The 27,914-nt window shown below is 40.3% G+C and overlaps 1 protein-coding gene across 1 annotated transcript; it reads right to left on the reverse strand.

The window, feature by feature from the left end:
* Positions 1–9,252: 9,252 nt before the first annotated feature.
* On the reverse strand, positions 9,253–24,754 carry cyba (cytochrome b-245, alpha polypeptide). Its single transcript, XM_067419918.1, has 6 exons — positions 24,597–24,754; positions 24,120–24,189; positions 23,883–23,957; positions 23,642–23,725; positions 23,463–23,544; positions 9,253–11,445 (listed from the first exon to the last, which is right to left on the reverse strand). Exons 1-6 carry the CDS (start codon positions 24,652–24,654, stop codon positions 11,254–11,256), a joined length of 561 nt encoding a protein of 186 aa, XP_067276019.1. The 5' UTR covers positions 24,655–24,754; the 3' UTR covers positions 9,253–11,253.
* Positions 24,755–27,914: the final 3,160 nt, after the last annotated feature.

Consider the following 27,914-nt stretch of genomic DNA (forward strand, 5'->3'; position numbering starts at 1 on the left):
GGAAAAAACTGAGCGCCTTGGAGGCGTATCGTGTGGGCAGAGCTAAAGAATGACGAGCGCACACAAAGCGGTGACGTCCTCAAGCGTGGAGAAACCCATGGCTATCTCAGCTAATACAGATAATGATCCAGAATCATTCGGAGGCTGAAATAAATTGAACAGGAGAAACGGCAACAGCAGGACGTCCGTCTCTGTGCACTGTAACAATTTGCTGTAGTTTTTACAGCAAAATTTGACAGAATATTACTGTTTAAGCATTTTACAAGATGCAGCTGTAGTACGCAATGTATTATGGGTAAATAATTGTTTTACAGTTGTAAACTGTATATTTCCATATCAACTGTAATTCATTTACAAGAAGGATGTATTGTTTCTGTAGCTTATACGTTTTCACAATAACTTACTGTGCTGTGGCATTATGGGATAGCGCGGGCATCGTTCAAATTTGAAATCCATGTTGACTGGAGCAGCGCGCAACCATTGAAGATGAGTCATTATTCATAATTCCTGGTAAGTCCTAGAAGTATACTCTTTTATATGTATTTAATTTAATGTATAAGCAATATCATGTCACAATATCTTGCTAACACGACATATAGAAGTTACATGTAAAAGTTGTCAACGTCAATATGTTTCCCCAACACCCCGTAGTGTTTAACTACATTTTAAAGTAAAACCCAATCCGAACGACTGTCATAGTATCTTTCTTTTGAAATAACTGACGAACAGTAAAATATGTGAAATTTCTACTTGGTTGTTCCCTTGTGTTAACTGTCCCATATCGATCTCAAATTAAAACCTACATGTAAATGAGAAATTGTGTTTCCACCATAGCAATAACATTCTGCTTCTACTCTATGCATCACTGTAAAAACTGTATAAAGATAAACATTATGCATTTTTCGGGAGTGTATTTTGATCACATAATAGAAATGCATTAAAAAATTCACACTATCTTTTTATTTGTTTTAGGTGCAAAGAACAGCAGATGATGTGGAGAAAAGTTTGACATTACACGTTTCTGAAACTTATTATATAGGTAGGCAATTGTAAATCATTATTAATTCTATTGTAAATCATTTAATAAGCTATTGTATTTTAGATTACATTTTATATTGAAATACTACTGTTATATTGTAGGTTACATTATTGCTTTTATTTATTCATTTCAGGTGAACCCCGCAGATGATGGCTATTCAAGGGTCAGGTGGTTGTGACTTCGCATGTGACTTCCTCAGCTTTGTGGCTGGATTTATTTCAACTTCAGTCTGGTGTCCCGGGAGCAGGCATTTTTGCACACTTGAATCTTTTTTCAAAGGTAACATGCTTTACTTGACTACTTTTATTTCTAAAAAAGGTCACTTGGTTTGATTACTGGTACATTTAAATGTGTGTACTGTACGATAAACAGTTAGATCCCCAAAAATGTAAATTCTGTCATTAATTACTCTCTCTCATGTCATTCCAAACCCGTTAGACTTTTGTTCATCTTTAGAACAAAAATTAAGATATATTTGATGAAATGTGAGATCTTTCTGTCCCTCCATTGACAGTCAATAACTATCCCTTTTTAAACCTTAGAAAGGTAGTAAAGACCTCATTAAAGTATCCATGTGACTTCATCGGTTAAACCTTAATTTTATGAAGCGATGTAAGTGTAAGTTTGTTTGTGTATAAAAACATAATTTACCACTTTAAATTCATGTAACAACGTCCGCTCTCGTGTCAACACAACACGCATGCATGCGTTGAGGTGCTCTCGTGAACATGGTTGGAAAATAATATTTTGTATAATATTTTATTTTTGCACAAACAAAGCACTCGATTTGCTTAATAAAATTCAGGCTAAACCACTGGAGTTATGGATTACTTTAATGATGTCTTAACTCACTTTCTGGACCTTGAAAGTGGTAGTTGTGTAGACTGTCAGTGGAGGGACATTAGCTCTCAGATTTCATCAAAAAATATCTTCATTTGTGTTTTGAAGATGATCAAAAGACTTATGGTTTTGGAACGACATGAGGGTGAGTAAATGAAAACATTTTGAATTTTGGGCTAAACATTTAACAGTACTTCATACATTAGTAGTGCAACAAATGCTGATGTATTGTATTTGTGGCATTTTGCGTTTATTTTTTTGAGCTAGTTTTATTCCTTTTTTGAAAAAAAATCTAAAGTTTTTTTCTTATATTTTTGTGCAGATGTTTTGTTGGAATCACATCACTCACTGCCTGGAGCCAAGACAACAACCACAGAGGCAAAACAAGTGGAAAGGACTGAAGAGAGGAACAAGTCAACCCTCATGTGTTGCTCATGAAGGTTAATGAACTTTAAGTATGTGTATATTAAGTTGTCTTTTGATGAAATATTCTTAGTTTAAAAGAAGATAAGCTCAAACAACAGAATTTGTGGAATAATGTTGATTTTAGCATTTTATTTTAATGCTTTTCTTTAAAAAGAAAAGACTTTCCAGTGAATTTCAATAGGATAAAAACTTTTTGATTGACTTTCATTTTTATTGAAAGTTAATATTCTATTCAAAATATGTCTTAAAATGGTTTTAGTTATTTTTACTTTGTTACTTTGTGGTTATTTTGTAATACTATGTAATTTTTATAGTAAGATTTTAACAGTTTTGGAAGACTGAAATTGTTGCCTATCAATGCCAGTTTTAATAAATGCACTGCCTTGCTGCTAGTTTTAATAAATATTTACTTGTGTAACACCCTTGACTTGTTTTTTTTTCCATTGGTAAATGTATTCAGATAGTGTTTATTCTGCATTTAAATCAGTAATTCAGTTTACTGTTAAAATGATTATTTTCATTATTTTTTAATGTTAAACTATTACAAACATCATCTTGGATGGGGGTATTTACAGGATTTTATTGGCAACTTTAGTTGCCAGGTAAATACTGTACTTTTGTGAAATTACAAAAAAAAATGCTGTAAAAATATTTACAGGATTTTATTGGCAACTTTAGTTGCCAGGTAAATACTGTACTTTTGTGAAATTACAAAAAAATGCTGTGAAAATATTTACAGGATTTTATTGGCAACTTTAGTTGCCAGGTAAATACTGTACTTTAGTGAAGTTACAAAACAATGCTGTAAAAAATATTTACAGGATTTTATTGGCAACTTTGTTGCCAGGTAAATACTGTACTTTAGTGAAAATACAAAATATTGCTGTAAAATAAAATACAAGTTTAATTCAATTTTACTGTAAAAAAACACTAAAAATTACTGTATTTCACATACACTAATTAGCTGTAAACTGATTTGCAGTATTATACTGTAATCAATTTTACAACAATAAATAACATTTTTACAGGATTTTATTGGCAACTTTTTTGCCAGTAAATTCCTGTAAATTCTACAGTACATTTTTTACAGTGTATGTATTGCGTCTGAACTCAGTGTGTTTCTCTACTGTCCACCACAGTAACCTCAGCTCAGTGTGTGTGTGTGTGTGTGTGTGTGTGTGTGTGTGTAGGCTGTGTGTATATATTATATATTATTATTATGATTAATGTTCATATATGTATTATTATTTATGTTCATAAATAAAACAATAAAACAAATCTGAATCTGATCTATATCTGTAAGATATGGAGAAATAGAGAGATATTATATATCATGTATATAATGTATATGTTCAGTTGTTGCATGATTTATTGTTATAATTTTATCATTGTTATTTATTTTATCATTAATATTTTATTAAAATGTATTATTTTGCTATATCTAGCCATCTGCACATAGCCTACTATGTATGTCTTTTTATTTTAGTTCTATTATTATTACTAATATCTCTAAATATATTCAGATGTTACAAATCATTTTCTATTGTTTGAATGCCTTGGCAATACAAAATGTATTTTTTGTCATGCCAATAAAGCTTCTTGAATTGAATTATAGAGAATGTGTGTGTGTGTGTGTGTGTGTGTGTGTGTGTGTGTGTGTGTGTGTGTGTGTGTGTGTGTGTGTGTGTGTGTGTGTGTGTGTGTGTGTGTGTGTGTGTGTGTGTGTGTGTGTGTGTGTGTGTGTGTGTAGTTGTATATACAAATCCCACCTTCTTTATTAGAATTAATTAAACGGTTTCATATCTCAATAACATTTAACTATTTATCTTGGCATGTTATTCATATACAAAACATTCTGGTATTTTTACCCTAACTCTTTTCATTATCAAGTAAACCCATAATCTATTCATTTTAATAACATCATAAGACTTGACATTCTTGCTGAGAATATTAAACTTTTATTTATATGTTAATGCATGCGTGTAACCATAAAGAATATACTAAAATAACAATATAAACAACCAAATAAGATATATAACTTACAAATAAGTTATAAATAAATAATATACAGTATACAAATAATTTAAAACTATTGCATTGTAACATTGCAATTGCGATGTGAAAAGTCAAAAGCAGTAACCTAACCTTGTTAGGAAAGTAGTCTACATACATAAATCGTTTTCCAAAAATTAACCAATTTACAATGTGTTGTGTTTGATACTATATATTATCACCAGGTATAAGTAATTAACAGATTCACCGTTTAGTTTTTTATGCATGCTAGTACTTCATAAGTATAAGAAACAATATTATTAACCGCATTTCCTGTTTGCCGTCAGACTTGACACCACTAACCAATGAGAAGAGTTGCGGGCGGGACGAGTCGTGCAGTCCCGCTTCAGGTGCAACCCCGCCTCAATCGACATCATACTTTGGCACTAACCAATGAGAAGCGTTGTGGGCGGGACGACACGTGCACCCCTACCCCCACATGCCGCCCCGCCTCGATCTGCAGGCTGCAGCCAGGTGCTTCTCGCTTGTCTTGCGAGAAGTGAATCTCAGTTCCACAGCGTGTGATTGGCTGTTCACTGCTGATGTCACTGTTAAACTCCTGAACTCAGGATAAAAGCCTGAGTGGACAGAGAAAGCTAATGATCAGCATCATGGGACCAACAAAGCCTTAATACAATGGTTTGGTTTTGTCAACTCAAAACTAATCCTGTAACCCTGAGTTTGTTAAACTACCTTCATGGTACAGGCCCCAGGTTAGTGTAATGTCAGTTACCATGGTGATAAACACAGATAAAAACCAATCCACCTTCTTGAGCCAAAAAAACTGAGTTTGCTCAAACTAATCTCAAGCTTACCTGGGTAACAACTGAAACCAGCTTTGTGCAACAGGCCACTTAACTCTCAGTTGATTAACCCAAAATTTGCTTACTCGAGGTATGCTGGAGGCCTGGATTTAAAGGGTTACTTCAGCGATTAGCATATGGCTTTGTATCAGTAGAAACCCTGAAGTAAATTCAAATGATTGTGCTTTCCCCTCTCACATCCCCCTGAGATTTATGCGTTTTATTTCTGGAAAAATTCCTCCTATGATGCAAATTGATGATATATTCATCATAGGATGAATGTTTGGCCAAAGACTAAAGACTACAGCCAGCAGAGGGAGTCATTTCCGCATGTTTTGAACCCGCCCATGGGGGATGGGAGATTACACTCAGAGCTCAGCTCGAGGCTGCAGGCACTCATTTAAACGGAGCTATGGTGAGCAATGTAAGTCTTTTAACTTCTCAAATTAATTTCTATGAAAGTTAAGCTTGCAAAGGCATGAACTGAAACGGGGCAGACTGAACTCGCTTTGTGAATGTATGCCACGAGTGTAGTCGCGATTGCCTCAGCTCTCATCACGAGAGCTCATCAGCTCATTTATCTCACTACTGCAGTTAGTGCTCAGTACTGTGATACTTGCGCGGTAACTTACTCATTATATTGAACAGACGCGTAATCAAGTTGGTGGCTTTGGGAATGGCCTCACAGGGCAGCAAAGTAGTCTTTCATCCCCATTAGACAAAAATACATTTTCTGTCTTTTCTCAGTCTAGAAGGCACCAAATTCAAAAATAATTTCACATTTCTACTACATCGATGACCCAGTTTAAATAGAGATTCATCTTCCCAGCGCTGAAGTACCCCTTTAATGCTGTGTTTTGCTTTGTTTTATTGTGTATGCACGGTAGTCGTTCATGAGGAGGCTGCCGTTTTTACTTTAAGTTTATTTATTTATTTATTAGACTTTGTTAAATGTTTGCGGTTTCTGCCACCTTCTTCCCATAACAACGAACTGAGTTACACAGACCTTCCCACTGACTGCTCCAAGCTGGTGGAATGACCTACCCATCTCAACCCGAGCTGCTGAGTCTTGAGCCATTTTCAAGAAACTGCTGAAGACACTTTTTTTTTTCAGCAATACTTGACCCATTAAAATTAACACTTACTATTTTATATCTATTTAATAAAAACATTTTTACAAAACTTGCTACACCTACAGTGCTGAACTAACTGTGACTGGTCACGACACTTGCATATTGTTGCTCTGCTGTTGGTTTGATTGCTTCTAGCTCTGCTCATTTGTAAGTTGCTTTGGATAAAAGCATCTGCTAAATGATTACAGTAAATGTTTTACGATGTGGAGAGAAATATTTTCATCAATGTGCAGTACTAGACTTGTGTGTTGTGTTTTGTTCATGTACTTTGACTATAATCCATGGGGGGGGGGGGGAATCCAGACTATATCATTATAAAAATATATGTAATTAAAAAAAGAAATTGTACACGTCTTTAAGTTTGAGCAGCACAGCAGTGTGTAAGTGGTTCAAACAGAATCAGATTGCATGAACCATGTGTGTGCCATACGATTTTGTTCGATAATTATTTGGATTTAATTTCAAACTGTGTTCTGCTATGTGTGTAGTATTTTGCAAAAATGAGCCTTGTTTTTAAAGTTTGATAATGAAATTCTGCTGAAGGCTCAGAATGTTCAAAACCTTGAAAGCTCATTACATATAGCAGAACTAACATTTCAGAGCATTGTAGTTCAATGGTCACAGTCAGGTCTTTCCATTCATCTCTACAGAGCACTTTATTTATTCACATGTCAGTGAAATTCACATTAGACACAAGCATTTCCTCGTTGTACCTCATTTAATCAAATAAGTGGTTAATTTGTTCATAAACAACAAATTCAGTTGTTCATAAAATTAAAACTAAGTACAATGAGGTTTAATTTTTTAAGCAAGATGAACTTCCTTGTGAGTAACAGAACATTATTAAAACAAAGTGTTTTATCAGATTGACCCTTTTCCATCACATAATGACTATTGTGCATTTCTTTGGTTATGAACACAGGTCCTTCTCAAATAATTAGCATATTGTGATAAAAGTTCATTATTTTCCATAATGTAATGATAAAAATTAAACTTTCATATATTTTAGATTCATTGCACACCAACTGAAATATGTCATCTCTTTATTGTTTTAATGCTGATGATTTTGGCATACAGCTCATGAAAACCCAAAATTCCTATCTCAAAAAATTAGGATATTTCATCCGACCAATAAAAGAAAAGTGTTTTTAATACAATAAAGTCAACCTTCAAATAATTATGTTCAGTTATGCACTCAATACTTGGTCGGGAATCCTTTTGCAGAAATGACTGCTTCAATGTGGCGTGGCATGGAGGCAATCAGCTGAGGTGTTAGCTTCGATGGCGGCCTTAAGCTCATCCAGAGTGTTGGGTCTTGCATCTCTCAACTTTCTCTTCACAATATCCCACAGATTCTCCTTGGGGTTCAGGTCAGGAGAGTTGGCAGGCCAATTGAGCACAGTAATACCATGGTCAGTAAACCATTTACCAGTGGTTTTGGCACTGTGAACAGGTGCCAAGTTGTGCTGTAAAATGAAATCTTCATCTCCATAAAGCTTTTCAGCAGATGGAAGCATGAAGCGCTCCAAAATCTCCTGATAGCTAGCTGCATTGACCCTGCCCTTGATGAAACACAGTGGACCAACACCAGCAGCTGACGTGGCACCCCAGACCATCACTGACTGTGGGTACTTGACACTGGACTTCAGGCATTTTGGCATTTCCTTCTCCCCAGTCTTCCTCCAGACCCTGGCACCTTGATTTTTGAATGACATGCAAAACTTGCTTTCATCCGAAAAAAGTACTTTGGACCACTGCGCAACAGTCCAGTGCTGCTTCTCTGTAGCCCAAAAGTGTCTTGACCTGGGGAATGCGGCACCTGTAGCCCATTTCCTGCACACGCCTGTGCACGGTGGCTCTGGATGTTTCTACTCCAGACTCAGTCCACTACTTCCGCAGGTCCCCCAAGGTCTGGAATCGGTGCTTCTCCACAATGTTCCTCAGGGTCCGGTCACCTCTTCTCATTGTTCAGCGTTTTTTGCCACACTTTTTCCTTCCCACAGACTTCCCACTGAGGTGCCTTGATACAGCAATCTGGGAACAGCTTATTCGTTCAGAAATTTATTTCTGTGTCTTACCCTCTCGCTTGAGGGTGTCAATGATGGCCTTCTGGACAGCAGTCAGGTCGGCAGTCTTACCCATGATTGCGGTTTTAAGTAATGAACCAGGCTGGGAGTTTTTAAAAACCTCAGGAATCTTTTGCAGATGTTTAGAGTTAATTAGTTGATTCAGATGATTAGGTTAATAGCTTGTTCAGAGAATGTTTTCATGATATGCTAATTTTTTGAGATTTTGGGTTTTCATGAGCTGTATGCCAAAATCATCAGTATTAAAACAATAAAAGACCTGAAATATTTCAGTTGGTGTGCAATGAATCTAAAATATATGAATGTTTAATTTTAATCATTACATTATGGAAAATAATGAACTTTTATCACAATATGCTCATTTTTTGAGAAGGATCTTTATAGTGCATTCAGGGGCGTGTTCTTCGTATGTGGCTAACTCAGTTAGCTGGACGACTAGGCTTGATCTCGAATTGTTTGGTTCTTCGAAGCTCATCCTGGACTTAGCAACAGGTCCATTAGCTTAAACCTGCTCGGGAGCAGTCTTATTTCATGTAAACAGGATTAGATTGCATCTTGGATTAGAAATCATCCCCCTCTCCTGATTGGCTTCATCACTCGATCTCTTCTCCACTAATCAGCTGGTGTGTGATGAGCGTTCTGCCGCAATATGGCTGCCGTCGCATCATCCAGGTGGTGGTGGTGGTGGTGGTTTGAGGAGATTCCCCCCTTCAATGTAAAGCGTTTTGAGTGCCTTGAAAAAGCGCTATATAAATCGAAAAAATTATCTTGAGGTGATACTTAAAATCTGTCCCAGCCACCGCTACTTTATTACAAGAGTTCATTACTGAACCAGGGGCAATAATAATATAAAATAATAATAAATACAAAAGTTTATTTGAAAATAATATTTTAATGTTGTGTAAAATTTGTGTATAATACTATAGACACAGTCACTTGATTGAGAGATTTGTGAATTGTGATGGAATGATAACCTTTATAGATTTATTGGAGGTTTACACACATTGTGCAGTTAATCTTTTTTTTTTCTCGACAATATAAAGTTGTATTAGGAGTAACAGTGGGAAGGAAAGGAAATTTTAAAAAAATTAAATACAGAGGCAAGAAGTTATATCATTTTAAAAAAATCCTTGTATAGTTCCACAAGTTTGACAGTGTCCTAATTAAGTGCCCTTTAAGTGTCCTAATTAAATAGTTTAAGTCACAAAGGTAATTATTCAATTTGGGTATTAATGATGAAAAATTACATTTATGAATATAGTATTTTGCCATCAAGATACATACATTCCCAATGTACTCTATACTATGATTGTAATGAGAAAAATAACAAATTATATCACAAATGGTAAAATCAATGACAAAACTGGAATTAGAAGCAAGACATTTTGACAAATCAGAGCAGAATTCTTTGATAAAGGGGCACTTGAAGAAAAGATGATCCACTAACTCAGTATTGGAACTACAAAATTTACAATTCAAATGAACATTACCAATTTTAGAAGTAATCTCCTTGGTTGAGTAAATGTTATGTAGAATTTTTAAATGTAATTCTTTAACTTTAATTGGTACACAAAATTTATAAGGTAATAACCATGCTTTTTCCAATTAACTTATCTATTAAAGAATTCCACAAAAAAAAAAATCCCCTTGGAGTGATTCTTTTTCTTAACTGAAATACATTTCTTTATAGATGTATTACTTCATTTTGGGTCATGAATGCTCTTATCTTCAATCAGAAAGCTAAAATTGGACAAAATTATCTCATTAAATGACCAAGTCCTTTCGGTATAGCCTTTACCACTGTGAGAAATTCTCTATGTACCACAGTGAAATTGTATTTGGAAATGAAATCATAATAAGAATAAACATCCCCTTGAATATTACAGAGATAATCAATGCCCTTTTCATGCCAATTTTCAAGGAAAATCGATTTGTTCTTAACCAAGATGTCCTCATTATTCCATAGCTTCACTGTGCAGTTAATCTTTGTCGGTTATTAATGTGAGTGATGATGGATAATATGGGAGTGGCTTGATACAGCTCAAGAGAAGCAGATAATTTGATCTTGACTGTTAAGAAACTTTAATTAATATTGTCACATAACAAATCTGCTTCAAATTGAATTAAAAATGAAATTACAACATTAAAATAAAAATGTAAAGTGTGTACAAATATTATAAAATCGTGAATATAAATAATTGGGAATCATGTTCATCAAAACAGTGCACTTTTAATGTATCTAACTTTTATGTTGGTTTGGTCGTTTGTCTGTTTCCTTATAAAGGTCCAGAAATTATGAAGAACCAAATTAGCCAGAGATCAGTTATCAGGATTAAAAGATCTGGGATATGTCAAATCATCTCAGATGTATTAAGCGAGGTACGAAGAACGGGCCCCAGGAAGAAAATTTTTCCTACATTTTGAAAACGTTTATAAGCCACACAGAATTAGGTTATATGCACAAGAAAAAAAAAAAAGGAAATGAAACTTAGCAACATTTTAACTTTAAATGACAAACTGAATGAAGCAAATTCTGAGTAACAAATGAAGTACAATTTGTAAGTACAATTGAAGACATAACTATATACACTACTTAGTAAAACTATTAATTGTCCTTCTTGATTATATTAGATGATAAAAACTGTTCTCACATAAAAACCGCTCCTCTTATCAGTGACAATAAAAAAAATTAAATATATGAAAGTAACTGGGATGTATCAAATTGATCAAGAGGTACATACCCTAATCATTTCTAGTCAGTGCCCTATCTGTCTCTCTCGCTCTCATCTATCTATCTAAATGCTTCATATTACAGTTACTTGTTGCTGAAGCCTATACTTGAATTATAGGTAAACGTTTTTCACACTGCATTTTTATTCATTGATAGTCACAGACATGGGATTGTCATATGCAGCAGTCTCTAGGTTATCTACTTTCTTTCGGCGGAGTTCGGGAGGAGGTCGAGGTGGAGGGTTTTGAGGAGGTTCTTTGATGCTCTCCCCAATGCGCTTTGGTGGCTCTTTCCGGGGCAGTATTGGCTCCCAATGCTCTCCGTGAATAGCTGCCTATGATACCAGTTCAAAATCATACAAAAGGCTGAATTTCATGTGAATACTCTCTACACAACCAAATGCATCCAAACATTGAAGTTGTACCAAGACAACTTCTGCAAGTGACAGTTCATATGAGTCTAATGAAGTGAAATACACTGTTCTAAAATAATGTGGGATGGATCATCATATTACACTATCATCTGTCAGCATCATTTGTCAGCACAAAGAACCATATTCATTTTTTTTAAGATTAAGTTCACTCAAAAGGGAAAATACTCATATATTTTACATCATTCACGTTTTCTTTCTTCAGTACCCTAGTGAAAAAAGTATACTTTATTGTATTTCAAATATATTCTCTTTTCCGATAGTATATTAGAAATATACTTACAAAAAATGTACCATTTCTAAATATATAAAAAATATATTAGCATCATATTTCACAATACAACTTTTAACACACTTTAAGATAATTGTATTTTAGTATATTTTCTAAAAATATACTTTAAATGAAAGTTCAGTGTACTTTTGTAAAGTGTACTTATTTGAACATTACTTTAAATATATTTTTTATATATTTTAAACTTATGCTCAAATTGTCATTGTTAACAATGCACTAAAAGCATATTTTAAAAAAACAATTAATATCATTAAGCTGTATAAAAAGTTATAAATACTGTTTAATGTTATTTATTCATGCTTAACTGTTCAAGCTTAAGCATGAATAATAAGTGATAATAAATTATTATTATATAAATAAATTATTATATTGACTAAATGCCCATTTTTAAATATATGCAGTATATGCTATAAGCCCTACTTTAGTTGTGATTTAAGTGTAAATATGTTTAATAAGTTTACACTGGCAAAGAAGAATCCAACAGCACATTTAAAATACAACGCAAGAAAATATGAGTTAAATAGTTGTTTCTTATCGGAATTCAAATGTCTCTTCATTGATCTGTGACCAATCAGATTGTGTTGCTCAATGCCTGCAGCCAATCAGAGGCAGAGCTGCTGACGGTCCTCGTCTGTATGACGCCAGGGTTGCCAACTCTCACGCATCTGGCGTGATTCTCACGCTTTCAGGCTCTGTGTCACGCTCTCACTCCGCCCAACTCAATCTCACGCCAAATTGCCAAACCTGCTTTTGATATTAAACAAAGCTATAAGCTTTAATTTTTTTAAATGTGTTTTAATGAAATTCAAACAATAAATAGCGTTTTGGCGCTAATGTGGCATAATGTTAAAGCCAGAGGCGTTGGAAAGCGGAGTTGCATGCTCTCGTCTCCCTGCGGCGCGCGCTGGTCTCGTGGCCCATGAGCGCTCAATACTTAGCGCTGTGCCAATGCATTAAAATGGCTTAAGCGGATACACAACAGTTTCACCATATAGATGTTTGCTGCAAGTTTTGGTAAACAGTACAGCATAGTGTTAGTGTTTATTGATTATTAAGTCAGCCATATTTACAGGATCGTTTTTTTATGGAGAGTGAATAACATTAATGTTATTCTTGTATTTAGCCCTCAGGTATTCCTTACTAATAGGCATAGACTGTAAAAAAATACACTAATAGGTCACACTCATACTCATTAAATGATATTTATTGAATATTTTGAGGAGATCTTTTGGTACTAAATACTATTTGTGCAACAATTATTGTCAATAAATGACCACTTAAAATATTTTTCTTCTAATATTTGTATTTCTTCTCAAATTTATATAACAATTAGTGTAGTAATTAATATTAAAATAGAGAATTCCAATTCAAAGAGGCAAATTAGAGTCATTTTGTGGCTAAAAAATATTAATGTTTATTTGTAATACCATTAGGTGCCTTATGGCTCTTTAATAAATATACATGTATCTAATCTAGTTGCTCAAAAATATATTGCAGTCTTTGCATTCTAATAAATATTTAGATATGATGATCAAACACTAGATTTCTTTAAATGTGAAATTTCAAAACTTAAATAACTTGCATCCTAATCTTTTTAATGAATAATGATACTTATATAAGCAGTCACAAGTGAATATTAAGGAATGGCACATATAATTTGACCCAAGAAATCTTTAAACTAGTGCCAAAACAAACATATTATTATGTACAGTATATATACTAGATATAAACTGATACTGAATCAAGATCAAAAGCAAAAGCAAATCTCACTCCAACCTGAACTTAAAAGTTGGCAACCCTGATGACGCTCACTCGCGGGAGGTTTGCAGCCTTGCAGGTGAAGTACGATGTTGTGTTACATTATTTATTTAATAAAACACTGAGAGCGGAAAGCAAATTGCTCATTCTTCGGACCAGTTCAATTACGCCACATCGCTGCCTGACCTTGATGGTGACGATAAACTGTTTTGGAATAAAATGGCCAAACGCAGGGCCGTTTCTAGCCTTTCTGGCACCCTAGGTGAGATTCATATGTTGAACCCCCCCCCCCCCCCTTTTTTTTTTTTTAAACTACAACTTATTAAGTAAATATGACTTCCATATTTCATGGGCATATTGTACATGCATTAATCGAATAATGTAGCTAGGTTTATTATCACTGAGATCACAGATTTTGGGGGGTTCGGGGGAATGTTCCCCCGAGAAAATTTTGATTTCTATGATCTACATATGTGTATTTTAAGATGTTCTGAAGGCAAAAAATAGAAAAAAAAAAATTAGATAACAATAGCTTGAAAACCATGTCACTCGGCGCCGCTGCGGATTGAAGAACACAGTGAGTGACACAAAGACTAAAAGACGGGACGAAGCAGTAGCCGAAGCCTTGCGCCAGTTTCATATGTTTTAAAGGTTAATCTCATATTTTTTTAGGGGGGGCTGATGCATAAGTTCATAAAAAAGGGCCTAGTGACGCCCATGGTTATGACAGTATTAGCCTACTTGATCAATTTACACTAAACAGCTATCTCTGATGTAAAAAAAAAAAATTCAAATTAACTGCTATAATGTTCTGCACCTGAAATGAGCATGGCGTGTGGTCCGTCCAGTACTAATATTCAGTACTAATATTTCGCTTTCTTTTTTATATTTCCTCTTTTTTCTTTTTACGATACTGAGCCCGTGATGGCTCTGACCTTTTCATGATGATGAAACTAAGGGTGCTTTCACATCTCTAGTTCAGTTCATTTGGTCCGAACCAAGGGCAAACAATTATACATTGTTGCATTTTTCAGATTTTTTGGTTCCTTTTCACACCACACTGATTGCTTTGGTCCGAACCAGTTGAAACGAACCAAAACGCAGGCACGTGACAACATCCACATCACTCATTGGCCATGGCGTATTTCCTAAACTGCTTTTCGATTGGTCAGAATTTACGTGTGGGAAAATTCCAACAGAAGAGGCAAAGCCAGCAAACTATAATAACACTATGGAGACGACTGCGCGGGCCAGTTTTGTCCCTGGCCATAATCTACTACACTCTGTGTATTTACCACAGTATGCAAACAAAGCATTTCTATAATGAAGCGCGGATGCGACATGAAAACAACGCTCTAATGCACTGCAGACGGCGAGCGCACATCACTCGTCACTTCAAGCGGAGGCGTGTATTAATTATTAACTCTTGACATGCTTCAATCTTCCGAAAATATTGCCAACGATCTATCAGGTAATAATATCATGCACACAATGTCAGCGCAGCTAACTACGGCAGCTGGTTCAGTCCAAAAATGATCAGTACTTTTGCAGTTGGTTCTGTTCGAGGTCGGATCACGTTCTCACCACAAACAAACCGCTCCAGAGTTCGTTTGAGGGTGCTTTCACACCTGCCTCATTTAGTTCGGTTGAATCGTACTAGAGTTCGTTTCCCTCTTTGGTGCGGTTCGTTTGGTCAGGTCTGAAAGCAGCAATCGCACTCGGGTGCGCACCAAAAGCGGACCAAACAAGCGTACCGAGACCTCCTTGAAGAGCTGGTCTCGGTACGATTTCAAACGAACTCTGGAGCGGTTTGTTTGTGGTGAGAACGTGATCCGACCTCGAACAGAACCAACTGCAAAAGTACTGATCATTTTTGGACTGAACCAGCTGCCGTAGTTAGCTGCGCTGACATTGTGTGCATGATATTATTACCTGATAGATCGTTGGCAATATTTTCGGAAGATGGAAGCATGTCAAGAGTTAATAATTAATGCGCGCCTCCTCTTGAAGTGACGAGCGATGCGCGCTCGCCGTCTGCAGTGCATTAGAACGTTGTTTTCATGTCGCATCCGCGCTTCATTATAGAAATGTTTTGTTTGCATACTGTGGTAAATACACACAGTGTAGTAGATTATGGCCAGGGACAAAACTGGCTCGCGCAGTCTCTCCATAGAGTTATTATAGTTTGCTGGCTTTGCCACTCCTGTTGGAATTTTCCCACATGTAAATTCTGACGAATCAAAAAGCAGTTTAGGAAATACGCCATGGCCAATGAGTGATGTGGATGTTGTCATGTGCCTGCGTTTTGGTTCGTTTCAACTGGTTCGGACCAAAGCAATCAGTGTGGTGTGAAAAGGAACTAAAAAATCTGAAAAATGCAACAATGTATAATTGTTTGCCCCTGGTTCGGACCAAATGAACCGAACTAGAGATGTGAAAGCACCCTGAAATCGTACCGATACTTGTTTGGTCCGCTTTTGGTGCGCACCCGAGTGCGATTGCTGCTTTCAGACCTGACCAAACGAACCGCACCAAAGAGGGAAACGAACTGTAGTACAATTCAACCGAACTAAATGAGGCAGGTGTGAAAGCACCCTAAAGCACGCTGTAAAGAGTAGACATATAGCGTGGCCCCTTTAAGAGTTGCGCGCGCTCCCTGCAAACGAAGTCTGCATTTTGTGTATGTGCGCACTGAGTCTTGAGCTCCCATGTGTGGGGATTATTTTCTGTTTTCTGTTGCTAACAGTCAGTTATTTTGTTTAATTAAGTAATGCTGTGGACGACGGAAACGGAGTTTGTGATGAGAGTTCAGCGGGGAATAAAGTGCGATCTGTTTGATGTTAATCGCCTCCGTGTTTGCAGATCCAGTTACATTAAGTGAGCTATCCGCATTTTTCACTCGGACACAAGCGTTACAACGCCACGGATGACGACGTTCCCTGCCGCCCTCTACATGATCTCATTTCATTACAGCGGGGCCACTATCACCATGGCGACTTCACTCCAATAATCGCAACTAATCATAATGCCTTGAAATAGCAAAAGTACGAAATATTAATAATAAAATATATATGAAATAACTAAAAAATCTTGTTGGGGCGGGGGCTCATTGGCGCCCCCCCCCCAGCTGTTGGCGCCTTAGGCGACCGCCTAGTTTGCCTATGTCTAGAAACGGCACTGGCCAAACGTTACGCGATCCCGAAAAGCACCGGAAAAAGTCCTTATGTTTGGAGGTAAGTAAGTTAATATGTAATGTCACAAAACGTGAATAAAAAGTTGAATGAACATGCACCTGACCTTATCTCATATATTCATTTAACAGATTAAGTTCTTCACTGTCAACTCCCTGATGATGTGTAAGCGGCCATCAGACGCAAGTGTAATGAGCAGCTCACTAGAAAATTGAATATAATGTGTGATTTATATTTATGTATAGAGATGGTCAGTGGAATTAGTTCAATTATATGTTCCCTTTCGAGAGAGGTTCCTCGTATTACGTATGGGGAAAACTCCTTTTCTCGAGAATATGAAGCAAAACTTTAATAAAGGTATCCATGTAAAGCGCAGTGCCGCTGAACGGCCATAGCTCAGCGCGAGGAGCGCTCTGATTGGCCGGGCCACGGCAACTGCATGAACCTATGGTGAGGCGGCTGAGAGGAACGAGCCAATGGGGGGCGTTCCAGAAGCCCGCCGAAAAAAGGTGCTTATATTTGCATACAGGAGGCTATATAAAGCCCTGATTTCGCCATAGGTGTCAGATTTTATCTCCTTCAGCGATACCTTCGCTGACCTCCGGAAGAAGCAACCGCCGTCGAAAAGGCACCAGCGGAACCTGCAGCTGAGGACGACGGACTCCCTCTCCGCCTTCTCTGCCGTTCCAGCTACGCCATCCGGCGATCGTATCCTTTTAAACTCCGATACCACTCTGTCCTCGTCCAAGGAGCCAAAGTTTTGACAACGCTGTGGCTCACTTTGACGGGAAAACGGCCCCATTTCCATGCATAAGGAGGGACACGGGCGCGTAGCCAACGCTGGAGGGGACGCATGTGTAGCAGTCCCAGCCTGAGCACTGACGATGCCGAGGCCATAAAGCCGAGCATTCTCTGAAAGTGTTTCAGGGGAACGCGAGTTCCGGCTTTGAATGAAGTCGCCATTTTCTGGACGGATAGCGCGCGCTGTGACGTCAGCCGCGCGTTCATGAGTCTCGAGTCTAGAACAAAGCCCAGAAAAGATATCTTTTGAGTGGGTGACATCGAGCTCTTGGCGATATTGATCCTGAGACCCAAACAGTCTAAATGGTTGAGGAGCCAGGATCTGTGTGTTAGTAGTTCTGCTCGAGACTGGGCTATCACTAGCCAGTCGTCGAGGTAGTTGAGCACCCGCATCCCTTTCAGCCTGAGCGGGGCTAATGCCGCGTCCATACATTTCGTAAACGTGCGGGGCGCCAGGGATAAGCCGAATGGCAGGACCGTGTACTGATAAGCCTGCCCCTCGAAGGCGAATCTCAAGAATGGCCTGTGGTGGGGGGCTACCTGCACATGAAAGTACGCATCTTTCAGATCTATCGTGAAAAACCAGTCCCCAGGGCGAATGTGCGCGAGGATCTGTTTCACCGTTAGCATTTTGAACGAGCGAGTCATTAGAGCTTTGTTCAAATGCCTTAGATCTAGGATGGGCCTGAGCTCTCCGTCCTTCTTCGGAACGAGAAAGTATCGGCTGTAGAAGCCCGACTCGCTTTTGGAAGGGGGAACGGGCTCCACCGCTCCCTTCTTTACCAGTTTCAAAATCTCGGTGCGAAGCACGTGACTGACGCTGCTTCTCACCGAGGTCTCGACCACGGCGCGAAAGCGCGGGGGCCTGCGAACGAACTGTAGCGAGTAGCCCCTTTTTACTATGTTCATAACCCAATTTGATACCCCGGGCATGGCTTGCCAGGCCTGAGCCCGACACGATAGCGGCTGGAGCCGGTGCGGATAAGGGTCGCCTACTAGAGGGAACTCGGTAGCGCTGCCATGTTGTGCTTGAGACATAGAGGGGGTAGTGCTTATGTGTGGCGGCGTGCACTGTGGAGTGGGCGCCGGGACATTTATAGCATGGGTGGGAGGGGTGAATGAGTGTAGGAGTGCAGACTGATGTGTGGGCACATTTACTACAGAGAAAAAGCTCTTTTTGAGATTTATTTGGGTCGCCGTGATAACGGCGTTTGTGTGCAGGCGAGTGCGTTTGACAACGGGCTCGTTGGCTGCTAAACTGAGGTCGGCAGTCACCTGAGTGCAGGGAACTGGGAGACCGGGAGGGAGAGATGGGGGTCCGGCCGAGGCGAGACCTGACCATCTCCTTTTTATCCCTGCGGCTAGGACGGCTTCGGAGGCTCGGGGTTCAACACAATCCTGGGTCGAGGTCCCCGGCGTTCAGGCCGACTGCTGCGGTTCGCGGAGCGGGAACGTTGGCGCGGTCCAGAAGAGGAGCGAGGCCGGGAAGGTGGCTCTGCCGGCTTAGCGGGTTGAGAAGGCGGGGGTCTACCTCGAGAGCGTCCCTGGCCTGAAGACGAGCTGGAGCGCTTAGGCAGGAAATGCCTCATAGCCTGCGAAGCCTTCTGCGCTTCAGTGAAACGCTCCGCGAAACCCACGACTGACGGGCCGAAGAGACCGGTAGTGGAGATGGGGGCGTCCAAAAAGGAGGCTTTGTCCGCGTCCTTCATCTCGGTCAAATTCAGCCAAAGGTGCCTCTCTAAGACCGTCAGGTTAGCCATATTTTTCCCAAAGGCTTGTGCAGTGACTTTAGTGGCGCGAAGGGCCAAGTCCGTCGCGCTGCGGAGGTCCTTCAAAACATCGGAGTCGGGGACAGACTCATCCAAGGAGCGGAGAAGTCTGGCCTGGAACACCTGAAGGACAGCCATGGTGTGAAGGGCCGCGGAAGCCTGGCCAGCGGAGGCATATGCCCGGCCAGCGAGAGCAGAAGTGGTGCGGCAGGGCTTGGACGGGTGCTGAGCCCTGGACTGCCATCCTCTGGAGGAGGAGGGCGGGCAGAGGTGCGCGGCGACAGCCTCCTCGAGGGGTGGAAGAGACTCATAGCCTTTTTCCTTAGCGCCGTCGACAACGGAGAGCGCTGGGGAAAAGGCGGATCTGGCGCGAGCAGAGTACGTTTACGAAATGTATGGACGCGGCATTAGCCCCGCTCAGGCTGAAAGGGATGCGGGTGCTCAACTACCTCGACGACTGGCTAGTGATAGCCCAGTCTCGAGCAGAACTACTAACACACAGATCCTGGCTCCTCAACCATTTAGACTGTTTGGGTCTCAGGATCAATATCGCCAAGAGCTCGATGTCACCCACTCAAAAGATATCTTTTCTGGGCTTTGTTCTAGACTCGAGACTCATGAACGCGCGGCTGACGTCACAGCGCGCGCTATCCGTCCAGAAAATGGCGACTTCATTCAAAGCCGGAACTCGCGTTCCCCTGAAACACTTTCAGAGAATGCTCGGCTTTATGGCCTCGGCATCGTCAGTGCTCAGGCTGGGACTGCTACACATGCGTCCCCTCCAGCGTTGGCTACGCGCCCGTGTCCCTCCTTATGCATGGAAATGGGGCCGTTTTCCCGTCAAAGTGAGCCACAGCGTTGTCAAAACTTTGGCTCCTTGGACGAGGACAGAGTGGTATCGGAGGGGCGTGCTTATGGGCACAGTCACGAAGTTGAAAGTGGTCTCGACAGATGCCTCCTCTCGGGGGTGGGGAGCCCTGCACGAGGGCAAGCCGATCTCTGGCCTGTGGGCAGAAACAGAAAAGCGGCTGCACATAAACTGTCTAGAGATGAAAGCGGTTGCCTTATCGCTGAGAGCTTTCCTTCCACATATAAAGAACCACCACGTCTTGGTTCGTTCAGACAACATGTCGGTGGTAGCGTACATAAACCGCCAGGGTGGCCTGAGATCATATTCCCTTCACCGCATGGCGAAGCATCTCCTTTTATGGGCAGAGCACAACCTGAGCTCCCTGAGGGCGGCTCACGTGCCAGGTATTCTGAATGTGGGTCCGGATATGTTATCCAGGAGAACCATTCCCCCAGGGGAATGGTCTCTTCACCCGCAAACGGTTCTCTTAATTTGGAACACCTTCGGCAGAGCGAAAGTGGATCTCTTCGCCTCAGAAGACAACACTCACTGCCCAATATTTTTCTCCAAACGCAGGGATGCCCTGGCCCATGTCTGGCCCAGTCTCCCACTGTATGCTTTCCCCCCGATCGCGATGCTACCACAAACCATCAAGAAAATCAGGGAGACAGCATCCGCGGTGCTTTTAATAGCCCCGCTCTGGAGGAACCGAACGTGGTTCTCCGATCTGATCCAGCTGTCAGACACAGCCCCATGGCCCATTCCGCTGAGGAAAGACCTCCTCACGCAGGCGAAGGGGGGGATCTGGCATCCCAGTCCCGAACTATGGGCCCTCCACGTATGGCCCATCAACTGGTATCGGGAAACCTCTCTGACAGAGTTATGAACACTATAGCGGAAGCTAGAGCCCCCTCGACGAGGCGGCTCTATACTCTCAAGTGGTCAGTGTTTTCTAACTGGTGTGCCGTCCGAAATATCGACGCACGCTCATGCGAAATAACAGAAGTGCTCGCTTTTCTCCAAGAGCTACTGGACGCGGGTCGTTCCCCCTCCACGCTCAAAGTTTATGTCGCCGCCATAGCAGCTAACCACGCTCAGGTCGCGGGACATTCACTAGGGAAAAGTGAGCTCATTGTACGTTTTCTTAAAGGGGCCAGGAGATTGAACCCCCCTCGCCCCCCTTCGGTCCCTATTTGGGACCTCGCGGTGGTTCTAGACGCTATGAAGGGTCCCCCCTTCGAGCCTCTCCAGACCGCGACCATAAAGCTTTTATCATTCAAAACTGCGTTTCTGCTGGCTCTGGCCTCGGTTAAACGTGTGAGTGACTTACACGCACTCTCAGTGAGTCCGTCCTGTCTCGAGTTCGGGCCCAACAACTCCAAAGTTGTTCTTAAACCGAGACATGGTTTTATACCCAAAGTGCTTTCTACCCCTTTTAGAGCACAGGTTATTACTCTGCTTCCTTTACCCGTATCTCAGGGTGAACAGGACGCGAATCTACTCTGCCCGGTCAGAGCTTTGAGACTGTATCTGGAGCGCTCCTCCCCCTTCAGGCAGTCGGACCAGCTGTTTGTCTGCTTCGGCGGCCGCACTAAAGGTTGTGCTGTCACGAAGCAAAGACTCTCACACTGGATAGTGGACGCTATCTCGCTGGCATATGAGTCTAAAAACCTGACTTGCCCTATAGGCGTTAAAGCCCACTCCACTAGAGGCATGGCCTCATCTTGGGCTTGGTCGTGTGGCATTTCTTTGGAAGATATCTGTGCGGCGGCAGGCTGGGCCTCTCCGTCCACTTTTATCAGATTCTATAAATTGGAGGTTCCAGCTCTACAAGCAGGGCTTCTCTCCATTTAGGCTCTATCTTGACCCTGGTAAACAGATTGCCTTTAGTTTTGGCCTGTACACATCAGTCCTTAAGCACTTTTCATTTATCATAAGATCCGACTATGTCCGATCAGCCGTTCAAATGAACCGACTCTTCCGGTTCTTCATCCCCCCTTATAGCCGCCTCTTCGGTGTCTCGGGGGTTATTTACATGTGCTTTGGGTATACTGGGTCAGTCAGCACACACGGCGCTTTACATTGTGTTCCCATACGTAATACGAGGAACCTCTCTCGAAAGGGAACGTACTCGGTTACTTTCGTAACCTCGGTTCCCTGAGAGAGAGGAACGAGTATTACGTTCCGTGCCGTGTTTATGCTTCTCAGGTATCGCTTCAGTCGATCTAAAAACCTGACACCTATGGCGAAATCAGGGCTTTATATAGCCTCCTGTATGCAAATATAAGCACCTTTTTTCGGCGGGCTTCTGGAACGCCCCCCATTGGCTCGTTCCTCTCAGCCGCCTCACCATAGGTTCATGCAGTTGCCGTGGCCCGGCCAATCAGAGCGCTCCTCGCGCTGAGCTATGGCCGTTCAGCGGCACTGCGCTTTACATGGATACCTTTATTAAAGTTTTGCTTCATATTCTCGAGAAAAGGAGTTTTCCCCATACGTAATACTCGTTCCTCTCTCTCAGGGAACCGAGGTTACGAAAGTAACCGAGTACGTTTTCCAACATCTTACAGTGTTAATTTAATGAAAAACATAGTAAGTTAATTTTGTTTAGCTTTGCTGAAACCATGTGAACCATTTATAAAAATCGTTGGGCTTGTTTAATGAAATGTCTCTTCATTAGTTATGTGTGTTAGATTTGATTAATTTATTGTAATGTCCTTGAAAACAAATGCATTCAACATTGGGAAAGTAAGTCAGTAAGTAATTCATTAAAATGTAATGTATCAAAAAGTTGTGCTTTAACACAATTTAATTACAACTTAAATATATTTAGTACAAAATTAGTTGTGTCAAAATAGCACACTTCCAGTTAACTAGTCATTAACACACTTCAAGTATACTGAAAATGAGTCTGGCCGCAAGTATACTTAGTATACTTTTTTTTCACTAGGGTAGATATTAAACTGAGAATGTGAATGTTTCACAAAATGAGATGTTATATGGACTATAACATCATATGAGTTTGAAAACATGGGTGAGTAAAATTACATAATTTTCATTATGGTTGAACTGTTCCTGTAACAGTCTGAAAGTGAAAAAGGGGATTTTATAAGAGGAAGCAAATGAGCATGAAGCAATAAGATGTTCTTTTTGTGTCATATCTTCTTTTAGTTTCTGTTGCATTCACATTTATTCAGTCACGATGTTTATCTGGAGTTGAGATAATTCAGTAGGCTATACTGAATTATTTTGAAGGAACTTACCGAAAGGTAGATTACACTGGCAATTGCTAAACACACACTTCCCAGAACTGTGGCTAACATGAACGCTCCAGGAACACACAGCCTGCAGGGTAACACACACAGAACAATGCTGTCTTATGTCCACAACAATTAAAGTTCAACATGTACAAGTGAAAACACTTGAAGAACAGGACACTTACGCAGCGTGCAACAATGCTCGGATGTAATAGTTTCTGGTCAGGGGTCCAAAAGCCTTTACACACACTGTAAAGCAGTACTGACCGCTAAAAAAAAAAAGTATTATTCAAAGCACACAAGGAAGTTTTCACTACACAAATGACTCAGTCCAAAAAAAAAATTCATGGTGTGGTGAAATAACCAGACTACTTCCTGTAAATAGTTACAGTTTCAAACGAGGTCAGATTGATATAAAACACTTACGTTCTCTCAACACTGGTGCCTTTGCCCCGTTTGCTCCGCGGATATTCAAGCAAACACACAAACACACCGGCAGCACTACCACCGTCAAGGATATATAAACTAGAAATACACTTGGAAACTTTACCAATAAAATGTTATCAACAGAAAGACTAAAAGAACACACGAGGAAAAGAAAATGAGGGCAAATCAAAGCCATTTAGGCTATAGAACAGTTCCATGCAGATTCTGTAAGGATACATGCCGAACGCGGCGAACTGCCAGCCTCTGAACTGACCGGCAACTCCGACGATTCCACCAGTCGCATAAACTGCAACAGGAATAACAATTTAATGTCCTCATGTTTCTTTATAGTCACACAAGCCTGCATTAACTGACTTTTATTATTATTATTATTATTATTATTATTATTATTATTATTATTATTATTATTACTATTATTATTATTATTTAATAAAAAATTGTAGGGAATATACAAATTTAAACATCAAACAAACTTCTTTGTTTTAAAAATATATAAATAAATAATGACTAAAATACAATAATAATAATAATAATAATACATCACGGAATGAACGATCAGTTGTATATGCCTACGTTAAAACCATAGTTAAGATGTCAAACATTAATGTAGCACAAGCATAGCTAACTTCCTCGTTTAAATGTTTTAGACAGTCAGAAAAAGAGAATGACATATAGAATGGAGTGTGTTCTTACTGAGTCCAGCAGCCAGAGCTTGCTCGTTAGCCCACATAGCCCACTCAATCTTCCCCATGATCACTTACGTGCGTGCTGATACTAATACATGAAGTTTATTTTCAACTTAATTCTATAATACAAGTGGGTAGTCGTCGGTATTTCATAACCCCACCCCTTTCATTTCATCACTTCCGCTTTTACATTGCGCTGCGGCTGTTTCATCATGTAGTAAAGGCTTTTTTGGGAGATGCGCCTGCCTATGGCAAGCCGTTTTGGCATTAAATACACCTTCCCATACTAGTCATAAATCAGTTTTGACTACCCTAGTGAAAAAAAACTATACTTGCGGCCAGACTCATTTTCAGTATACTTGAAGTGTGTTTAAACAGCACTAGGTAACTTTTCAACCTTCATAATCTATTTTCAAGACTCTTGTGATCAGTGGTGTAGTCTACGTGATACGCAGGTATACGCCGTATACCCACTAGGAAAGGACAAGGATTTCCGTATACCCACTTAAAAAAGCGTGAGGATACGTAACAATATCGTTTTGTGACAGAACTCTAATTCATAATTCACCACGTCTGTGTTGCGTACACAGACTGTGGTTGCGATTGCGAATCACTAACGTTTTTGGACCATTGGGGCTTCCGTGGCCTGTGACCTTGATCTGACGTCACCTACCAAGGAAAATCAGTTGCTTGGCGGTCTTTTTTGGCGCAAGTTTGAAATTAACTAATGCAAAAGAAGATATGAAACGAAAGTAGACTCTTTGAGTGTTTTCGGAAGCCTGCCCTTAGAGCTACAGCAGCTTTGCGTGACACTTCAGCTGTAGCAGATGACACGGACGTTACAGAAAATCCAGTGCGACTCGCAATTTTGACCAATCACCGCAACTTTTCTGCACTTTGATCAACTATTCGCTGCGTCCTGATGTTTACACGAGCACATCTCTGCAGTCTGAGCGCGATGCACTGAAGCTCACTCTCGCTCATATCTGAGGTAAATCATTAACACCATTACCGCTTACATTACATGTTTTATTGAACTAAATGCATTGCAATCGGCTAAAATGAATACGCAATTTACTTTTCTAAACAAAAGCGCTCCAAGTCCGTGTTTTTCACACTGTTCGTGTGAATCGCTGCACATTCTGCACACACACACAAAATACCGGCAGTTCAATGGGGGACGCGCATCTCTTAAAGGGGCCGCGCTATATTCCTCCTCCAGGTATGGTGTGGTTCTGGTGCGCTCCCAGGTCCGCATGATAGCTTTCACATTACCAATTGTTCATAAAAACTGTGCCCTATTCTGAACTAAACTGCCAGTGTAGAAACTCCGAAACTCAGAAGACAACAATCTTCAAGATACAGTAAAGCTCCCATCTATAACGGATTGGCACCTCAAAATAATATGTGTGTGTGTGTGTGTGATGGGTAGGTTCAGGGGTAGGGGTATTTGTGTGTCTGTGTGTGATGGGTAGGTTCAGGGGTAGGGGTATTAGTGTGTCTGTGTGTGATGGGTAGGTTTAGGGGTAGGGGTATTTGTGTGTGTGTGTGTGTGTGTGTGTGTGTGTGTGTGTGTGTGTGTGTGTGTGTGTGTGTGTGTGTGTGTGTGTGTGTGTGTGTGTGTGTGTGTGTGTGTGTGATGGGTAGGTTCAGGGGTAGGGGTATTAGTGTGTCTGTGTGTGATGGGTAGGTTTAGGGGTAGGGGTATTTGTGTGTGTGTGTGTGTGTGTGTGTGTGTGTGTGTGTGTGTGTGTGTGTGTGTGTGTGTGTGTGTGTGTGTGTGTGTGTGTGTGTGTGTGTGATGGGTAGGTTTAGGGGTAGGGGTATTAGTGTGTCTGTGTGTGATGGGTAGGTTTAGGGGTAGGGGTATTTGTGTGTCTGTGTGTGTGTGTGTGTGTGTGTGTGTGTGTGTGTGTGTGTGTGTGTGTGTGTGTGTGTGTGTGTGTGTGTGTGTGTGTGTGTGTGTGTGTGTGTGTGTGTGTGTGATGGATAGGTTTAGGGGTAGGGGTATTTGTGTGTCTGTGTCTGTGTGATGGGTAGGTTTAGGGGTAGGGGCATTGTGTGTGTTTGTTTGTTTGTGTGTGTGTAGTAGTGGGTAGGTTTATGGGCAGTGTAAGGGGAAAGAATGTACAGTTTGTACAGTATAAAAACCATTATGCCTATGGAGTCCCCACAAAGATTGTGAACCAGGTGTGTGTGTGTGTGTGTGTGTGTGTGTGTGTGTGTGTGTGTGTGTGTGTGTGTGTGTGTGTGTGTGTGTGTGTGTGTGTGTGTGTGTGTGTGTGTGTGTGTGTGTGTGTGTGTGTGTGGTAAACAGAATACAATTTTATATCTCCTTGTTATTTCAGATGATGAGAGAAATGAGAACTTCTGACCAGCCTTGTCGACAGAAAGGCTTGGGAATTTAAAAGCAAGTATCCTTGGTTAGAGTGGAGGCAGGAGGGACAGTACGTTAGGTAGATAACAGCTGATAAAACCTCTGTTTCAGGTACCATTTTCATATAACATTTAAGGCTAAATGTAGCTCTTAAAGGTAGGCTATAGATCACCCAAAAATGTAAATTGTTATAATTTCCTCACCCTCAATTTGTTCCAAAACTGTCTTCTGTTTAATGCAAAAGATGATATTTTGAGAAATGTTGGTAATCAGACAGTTGGCAGCATGCATTGACTTTCATAGTCTTTTTTTTTTTTCCTACTGTGGATGTCACTGGGTGCTGCCAACTGTCTGATTACCAATATTTATACTTAAATGTTATATGAATATGTCACCTGGACCACAGGTTTCTCTTAAAATGAGCAAAATAATCTGCCAAAGGGGGGAGATAAATAGTCTTAAAATAAGTCTTAATTCAAACAGAAAACAACATAATTTTTTTTACCCCAATGGCAGATTAGTATCTTATTTTAAGCAAAAACCAAAAACAAGACAATAATTTTTACTTGTCTAGTAAATGTTTCTAAATATACAAATTTTATATATATTTTGACTAGAAACAAGACGAAAAATACTAAGAAAAGCATTTTTTGCATTAGTGAGTGTGGTGGTGCCTGTTGTGTGTCGCTCTGGGATGGGTGTGTATGGGGGCGGGGGGAAATCACAGTATACTCACTACAAAAATCTAGACTACACCACTGCTTGTGATGATACATTGACTTACAATAGGTTGAATGACACGTCTGCCATAGCTTGATGGGGTCTGTATCGTTTTTAATCGTACTTTTAAACTTCGGGTTTCGGGTAGTAACCCGAGAACAAAAAGAACTACAAAATTCGACTGCTTTACGGCATATACGTCACTTCCACCAACACCCACACTTCCTT

The sequence above is a fragment of the Pseudorasbora parva genome, chromosome 16 (assembly GCF_024679245.1).
Source record: "Pseudorasbora parva isolate DD20220531a chromosome 16, ASM2467924v1, whole genome shotgun sequence".
NCBI classification, from domain to species: domain Eukaryota; kingdom Metazoa; phylum Chordata; class Actinopteri; order Cypriniformes; family Gobionidae; genus Pseudorasbora; species Pseudorasbora parva.